We start from the raw sequence: 8,484 nt of genomic DNA, 5'->3' as shown, positions 1-8,484 counted from the left end.
TGAATCTTAGATCTTCTTCAGAATTTCTTACCCTTTTTTTGTGTTTGTTCTTCTATCTTAATGCTATTGAGAGATTTGTCTTCCAGGTCACTGGTTCTGCCTTCCATCTCATCTATTCTATTCCTCTGCCCTTTCAGAGTGTTCTTTATTTCTGATATTTTGTTATTGATTGTTTGTACCTCTTTTTGTAAGTTTTGAATTGTTTCCAATGCTGTATCTGTCTTATTTGATTGTTCCTGTATCACTTTCCTGACTTCTTCCTTATTTTTTCAACTCCATTGTAAAGTGTTTTAAACCATTTTATGATAATTTTTCTGAATTCCTTCTCAGGCATTTCCAAGCCCTGCCCTCCTTCCAGAATGGAGGCCAGGTCTACTTCTAGGTCAGTTGTCTCAGACATTTTATCTTGTTTCTGGACACATTCTGATATGGCCATCTGCTTTTGCTTCTTGGACATGTTTAGTGTTTATCTGTGGCCTTCATACTTAATTGAGTATGTGTTATGGTATTTTTTAGGCTTTCTGATTGCTTCCAGGAAGATGTGATCACGATGTGGGCTTCCCTTTTCACTCTTCTTATTGTTTAACTCAGAGTAACTTTCACAGGTGTTGTCTGTTTCCCTGGTATATGGCAGTTGGTGTTGGTTCTTGCCTGGGTTTTGGTGTTTTATAGGGTGTGATTGTAGCTTGGATGTATGGCAGCAATTGCTGACTCTTCTTGTGTAATATAGGAGACAAAGAGTCCTACAAAGGCAGAAGCGGGGGCGTGTAACAGCAGAGAAAAAACCTGCGGGAAAAAAAATGAGAGAAAGAAAAAAAAAAGACTAAAAATCAGCAACAACCAAAACAAGACTTATACTGCAGTCTCTAATCACAGAAAAGGGGGAGGAGGGAGACAAGTAAAAGAAGGGGAAAAAACCCCCTGTAGCCTAATATGAGTATGACTTTAATGTCCTCTCTTCAACTTCCTGCCTTCAAAGCTGCCTGAGAGATTCCAAGATGCCAGTGTTTATCGTTATGCTACACCTTAGGCTCCAATCCATCCTTGGCCTGTTTTGCTTTTAAATGCTCTTTCCCTCCCTACAGCTCTATCCTTCTCTTTCCCACGTTAAAAAACAGAAGAAAAAACAAACAAGACAAGTTTAGGACCTGCTCTTGGGCTGAGTATCTGTTGGCTGTTTGGTTTTAAGTGGAAACTGTCTCTTCATATTTCGAGGAGATCTGTGCACATGTGTAGTAGAACCCTCCGAGGGTGGGTCTCGGCTGTCCGCTAGCTCAGGCACCCCTATAATCACCAGAATGGCAGTTCGGAGACAGCAAGGGACTAATGAACAGATACCAAAAAAGAGAATGTCCACACCTCTATCTCCGCGGCTCTGTCAGGCATCCGTGACTGCTCTGATCCTTCCCCCTCTTGGCCCCACACAAGATGGCTGCTCCTGGAGCAGCTGAGTGTCCCAAACCAGAAAGAGTTGGATTTCTTCATTGTCCCACAAACTCCCCCAGCTGTAAGTCTTCCAGCCCTCTAAATATTCCTTTATATGTGGTTCAGAGTTCTGGGACCATACCCTGAGTCTGCTTGGCCCTGTATTCTGTCTTTTTGACGGCAGAGCTCCGCGCTGCACTTCCACCTGATCCGCCATCTTCTCTACCTTGTATCGGAAGCTTTTTTAGTGTGTAGTTTCAGGTAGGGACCCCAGACTTACTTTTTAAAAAAATATGAATAACTGGTTTTTGTAGTATTTGTTAAACAGACTGTCTTTTCCCTGGATCTGAAGTACTTTCTTGTATAAAGTTTCCACATGTGATAGTTATGTTTCTGGGTTCTCTGGTGTATTAATCTGTTTTTTCCTTTGTAAAATATCTCTTGATATCTAGGGGACAGGCCCTTCCCTGCCTTTTTTTTTCTTTTCTTTTCAAGAGTGACTTCTTTTGACTCTTTGAGTCTACCAATCAGGGTTTGTAAGAACTTAGACTTTCTATTGGAGTTACATTATTGTAGATGGCTCTGGTGAGAATTGATAACTTTATGATAGCAAATCTCTTCAGTTACTCAATCTTTATAAAGTTTTTCAGTAAAGTTTTATCATTATATCATTAAAAAACTTAAATAAAAGTTGTTAGCTTCATCAAATTGGTTTAGATTTTATTTTGCCTTTTAAAATATTTTTATAATTACATTTTCTATTTTCTTTTATATGTAGCATCTTATTTGATATCTGAGAACCTTATTAAGCTCCCACATTAATGATAATGTTTTATAGGTTATTTCTTGACTTTTCTTAAATGACAGCTTGTTTCTTTCTTCCCTTCCTTCCTTTCTTGTTCTTACACTTCTTTCTTGTTTTAGTTTTCATTGGCTATGACTTCTAGCAAGGCGCTCTGGTAGCATAGTGGTTTTGAGTTGGACTGCTAACCTCAAGGTCAGCAGTTCGAAACTTCCAGATGTTTGTGGGAGAAAGATGAGCCTTTCTGCTCCCATAAAGATTTACAGCCTTGGAAAGCCTTTGCAGGGTCATTATGAGTTGGAAATGACTCCACGGCATACCACCACCACTTCTAGAACATGGTTAAATTGACATGGTATTAGTGAACATCCTTGTCTTATTTATAAACTTGAAAAGAATGATTGTAAATTTTACCATTAAAAAAGCTATTTGTTGTAGGTTTTAGTTTTTGACATCTGTCTCCCTCCCCTCCCACTGTGTATCTCACATTCTGTTTTGAGAGAAAAAAATTAACAAGAAAATAGAAATGCTTTTATTTGCAGACCCCCTCTTTGAGTTCTGCTCATCTTTGCGTGAATGAGTGACAGTAGTGGGACTGGACTGTTGGAGCTTTCTGGTTTTCAGTGGCCATTCGTTTTACGTGTTTGTCCTTTAGCTTAAATTTTGATTTTAGGGAAAGAGTCAAAGGTATTTATGTTTGTATTGCACTTATAATACTTCTTTGAAGGAAATTAACATATTGAATTTTACACAAAATAACAAATTTGAATATAAATATTTTGGAGATAGACCATATTTTCTCTTTATTCATAGCAATAATGTTTGAAATACTATAAATTACAGATTAATTAAAACTATATGCAGATGTTGTTGTTGTTAATGTGTCACTGAGTTGGTTCTGACTCATAGCAACACTGTATAGTGTTTCCAAGGAGCAGTTAGTGGGTTTGAACTCCTGACCTTGCAACTCAAACTTTTCTTGTGGTCCAGTGCATTATCCTGCAGTGCCACACCAGGACTCCTGCAGATGAGTAATGTGCTAAATTTTTTAAGGAAGATTTATTTTGATTAGAGACTTTGTTTTAATCTGCAATATACTATTATGAACATCATTATAGTATCTGCAATTTTAGTATTGTAATGGTATTGGGAAGCTTCTGATGAAAGCCTTAACAGTTGATGTTAACAATAATTAATAAATTATTGTGTAACACCTACTCTGTAATTCAGATGAGACCCTATTTTACTGCCTTTCCCTGTATCTGTTTTTTTTTAAACAGATGGGGGAATTAAATAAAGTTAGGGGTTGCCTGAATTTGGTATATTGCTTACTGCTATAGACCACTTTGCTTTTGTGATAGTTGTAAACCACTGTCCTTCCCAGTATGTGCTGAAATCTTCATTGCTAGAAAACCTGCAAGTCTTGCTAATAAAGAAAACTCTTACTCAGCCTTTTATATGTTTAGCTATATTTAGGACTCAAGCTTGGCAACAATAGTGAGGTTGGCCCAGGATCGGGCAGTGTTTCGTTCTGCTGTGCATACATAGGGTCATTATGAGTCAGTACCAACTTGATGGTACCTAACAACAACAACAACAAGGACATCTACATTTGGGTAAAAGTCATACTTCTGAATTTTTGGAAAAGGAGAGGTCAAGAAATTTTGCTGAGGGATTTTCTAAAAGGAGTCATCTATTTTAGTTCATCTTTTTTGTTTTCTCAGTTACCTCCTTTCTTTCCACTCTTGATGTTGACTGTTGACCAGTGGTTCTCAACTGGAGATGGTCCCCACCCCACCCGCTTTTCCTAGGGAATAGGTATTTTTGTTTTTTACAACTGGGAAAACTGCTATTGGCATCTAATGGGTGAAGAACAGGGATGCTGCAAACATTCTACAGTGCATAGGATAGGCCCCACCGCCAAGGATCTTGTGGCTCAAAATGTCAGTTGTACTGTGATAGCTGAAAAGGTACAGGGTTTGCATTTGTCGTGATGAAAATGTTGTATTCTTGACTATAGTAATAGTCTCTTGTACCTGTGGATATATTTTAAAAATCTTGAATTGTACCCCTTAAATGGATGGATTTTGTAGTATGTGAATTATATATCAATGAAGCTGTTATGTATATTTTAAAGAAGTAGGCAAGATGAAGACTCTCCTTTCTGTGGTGGTGTGTATTTTATTTCTTAATCTTCACCATGTCCATCTTTTGATTTCATGGAATTCAATTTAGAGAATGCTTACAGTAAATAAAATAGTATTATTGCTGCTTATCACTACTTCATTGTGTTTATAGCTGCCTCTCTATGCACACTCAAGATTCTTTTTCAATTTATAAAAGTATTTCTCTTTATGGCCTGAGAAGTTTGAATAAATTAAAAGTAGGCAGCTAACAAATAAACCTATTGCACTCTTCTCACACATGGGCATTTATATTTTGACATGGCCTTCAAATTTGTAACTGAATTGTAGTGCATTCTGTTTTTATAAATGGGAAAAGCAAGTTAGAAAGATAGTTTTCTTCATTGGACATTAGTTAACTAAGGTCAATGGGCCTAAAAAGTTAAGAACCTATTGTGCAAACAGGGATAGTATAGTTATGGCATCATAAGTAATAAAAACACACAGCAATTCAAATTACTCTATTGATAAATGCTTAAATGAAGGCATGCTTATAAACAAATTGTTTTGTTGATTTCTTTTTTTGTGTGTGTACCTGTCAGAATACTCAATTTAAACCAGTTTCAGGGATTTATGGCTCTTATTACTAAAAAGGAGTCCTGGTTTGGCGCTGTGGGTTAATGCGCCAGATTGCAAATCTGTTTGAACTACAAGGTCTGTGGTTCAAACTCACTAGTTGCTCCTTGGAAACCCTATACAGGGCTGCTATGGGTCAGAACCAACTCGACGGCACTTAACAATAACAACAATTACTAAAAAACCTTCATGTAAAGGATGTCACTAACTGTTTCTGATGTCGCTGCATCTTTTCTTTCAGCCAGGCACTGCTCTTTTCCATTCGCTAATTTCTCAGGCAGACTTTTCCCTAGTGGTGGTAAGATGATTGTAGCAGCTCCTGACCTTACAACTTTTGGGCATTAAGCCAACAGAAAAGTTTTTTCTCTCAGCACTGGAGCACTCCTGGTCTTTGTTGGGTTATGTTTTTGCATTAATCCTTATGGCTGGGAAAAGGGATATGCTGATTGATTTTGGCTGGTCAACTTTGTCTCAAACCATATGCGAGTCTGGGATGAAGTGGTTTCACCAGAAAAAATTTGAGTTTCTTCTCCATGCAACTGAGACTGTCTAGTCTGGCATAGTAATCTGATTGCTTTTAGTGTATGCTGCTGTTACGTGCTGTTGAGTCAGTGAGGAGTGGCTGGTAAGCTTGAACCACTGACCTTGAGGTTCAAACTGACCTTGCAGTCTAGCGCATTAATCCACGTTGCGACACCGGGACTCCTTTTTGTGTATAGTTGGGCAATTTCTCTTTCTCTGCTTGAGTTATTTTATGGCACATACCATAAAATATTTATTAGGCTATAAATTATAATTAAGGCCAGTTTCTAATTTGGGTTGGGTGAACGCAGCTTGGAATAAGAGAGTCTTTAAATAGTTTCAAGTAATCACGTGATTAAGAGTTCAGATGATCAGATTTAAAAGTGAAAAATGATCATTACTTTTTTATAAAACTGTTGTATTAAAAATCACAACCTCTTAGTTTTTATAGAATAATTATAATAATTATAAAATAAATAAAATCATTGGTGTTGCAATGACAATTGTTCTTTTTTTCTTTATTTTTTTCCTCTCCCAACAGTGATCCTGGCGGAGGGATTGAAATGTCTGAGTTTATTCGAGAGGCAACACCCCCAGTTGGTTGCAGTTCAAGGAATTCTTACGCTGGTCTAGAGCCAAGCAACCAGGTAGGAACCTGTGCTACTCTAGTTTACCCTTTCCCTTCTCTTGATGATGGTCCCAGGAATGTCCATGTATGTAGCTGTCAGTTGATGTTTGGGTTTATTTTTTGATTGTTTATTAATGACATTTTATACTATCTTTTTAAAATGACTTTTCACATTAGCTAAATACATTTTTGCTGCACTTGTACCACATGTGCTTGCTTGGGAATATAATTTTGAGCAAGACAGTTCCAGTCAATGCCCTCTGAAGCTTTAGCATCTAGGTTGCACCCTGCCATTTATACCTTCACATCCACCTCTGCTTTTGAGAGTTAGATGTCTGTGGTTATTTCTAGTCTAAACATGGTAAAGAAGTGAACTAAGTTACACAAAATCTCACAGTACTCAAGGTATTAATAGTAGACTTAGAAGTAGAATACAAATTTCCATTTCACCAGTTTTAACTTATATCTGCTGTGTAACTTTTACTTTGAACTTAAAATAGATATTCTGAAAGTATTGTCTCAAAACTTGGCTGAAGGCTACTCTACTCTCATTCTCACTAGCCTTGCCTGGGCCTTTGCAGCTACAATTCTCTTATTCATTCTAAATTAACTCCCTTGTTGAATTCTTCTCCTTAACTCTTTCTAGACATCTCCCACACTAATCAAAGCCCTAGTTATTCTTATTTAGCTTCTCTGTAGCTTAGAGTAACATTCTTTAATTCTAACATGATAGAGTACTTTGTAAGACGTATCAGAGGTCTTCCCATTATGGAATTTTAGATCACTGACTTTTGGTGGTGGTACTAGTGGTGTGCTACAGAGTCGGTTTTGACTCATAGCAACCCTGCATAGGGTTTCCAGGGCTGTAAATCTTATGGGGGCAAAAAGCCTGCCTCATCCTTCTCCCATAGAGCAGCTGGTGGATTCAAATTGCTGAAGTTGTGCTTTGCAGCCCGACATATAACCCACTACACCACTAGGAATTCTTACTGTGGTTTTTAGTGATCATTATTTCCGCCCTGTTCTCATCTAGAAGAAGGAACAGTCAGCCCTTTTCTTGATTTCAATCCAGTCTTCCTATGTTATACTCCTATGTTACAGTGCTTGTCAACTGAAACTGTTTTTCACTTCTCTTCAACCTTTCTGTTTTAGAGAGAGACTTGGAGTTTATTTTCAGGACTGACTAACCTTGTTCTAGTTTACCCACATTCCTTAAGAGTTTCAAGGATCTTGTTGCCCCTTTCTCTTGCAGATAGAGAAGGTGTTTATTTAGTACTTTTTTGGCATATAATGATATGTAGCAGTTTTTAAGCCTGTGCAGAGTACATTTTCCTCTCTTGTCCACTACCTTTTGTGTACAGTCTATTTTCAGTGAATTACCTTTATCTGTAAAGATGATAACACTTTAACAACTGACTAAACTCTTGTCATTGCTAGCTGTTGCTGAGTCAATTCTGAGTCATGTGGAAATTGCTTCATTGGGTTTTCAAGTCTGTGACCTTTCAAAAGCAGATTGCCAGGCACCTCTAGTTGTGTTTGAACCACCAACCTCTCAACTACTAGTTAAACATTTATCTGTTTGTACTACCCAGGCTAGCAAATCTAATTCTTCTAATACTTCCATTTGTTGTTACATTGTCAGCATTGTTAACCCCGTGCAAAAGAACAATATCATAAAAGTTGTGGTTGTTGAGTCTGTTCCGACTCATAGTGACCCTGCATAGGACTTTAACGAGTTGCTGGTAGGTTTGAACCGCCAGTCTTGTGGTTAGCAGTCCAGTGCTTATGCTATAGTACAACACCAGGGCTTCAACATTATGAAAAGTCACCATATTATGTGAATTGAAATCTTGAATAGGGTCTTGTTTCCTAATATATTTTGATAGAAGATTTGCTTCTAAAGGAGTTTCCTTTCATGACTCAAACATCAAATGAGTTGTTAAATTTTTGGTAACTGTGTTTTAGTTATGATCAATTGTAGTATAGAACAAATAGATCCTTTAAATTGTCTTCTTTCCCTAACAAGCAGATCAAGTGAGACATGATTTTAAGTTAAAAAACAACAACCACAACTAAGACATTGTGAGGACAATGGTTATGACTTATTAATTAGGTTGAGACTGCCTTTTGTTTTTTTCCTGTTTGTTTCAGTTTTTACAATGCCAATTTGAAGACAGTATTACTGTCTTTGATCTTATTTTTTGTTGGCCTGTTTTTTGTGTTTTTTTTTATTAGTTTCTGCTCAACCCCTAAATATGGTTACAAATTTTGTATTCTTTTTTTTTTTTTCTTAAATGTTTTATTGTGAATTATGTGATAGTTTACATGGGAGAACATTAGTTTTACAT

At 37.1% G+C, this 8,484-nt stretch overlaps 1 protein-coding gene across 1 annotated transcript in view; it reads left to right on the top strand.

The window, feature by feature from the left end:
• The window catches only part of PCNX (pecanex homolog (Drosophila)), a 324,383-nt gene that overhangs the window by 54,109 nt on the left and 261,790 nt on the right, over window positions 1–8,484 (top strand). Inside the window, exon 3 of the mRNA XM_006865614.1 lies at window positions 6,050–6,155. Coding sequence (XP_006865676.1) covers window positions 6,050–6,155 — 106 coding nt within the window. The remainder of the gene's footprint in view (window positions 1–6,049; window positions 6,156–8,484) is intronic.

The sequence above is a fragment of the Chrysochloris asiatica genome, unplaced genomic scaffold (assembly GCF_000296735.1).
Source record: "Chrysochloris asiatica unplaced genomic scaffold, ChrAsi1.0 scaffold00079, whole genome shotgun sequence".
NCBI classification, from domain to species: domain Eukaryota; kingdom Metazoa; phylum Chordata; class Mammalia; order Afrosoricida; family Chrysochloridae; genus Chrysochloris; species Chrysochloris asiatica.
Note: the sequence above shows the minus strand (reverse complement) of the source record. Positions and strands in the feature narration are given on the sequence as shown.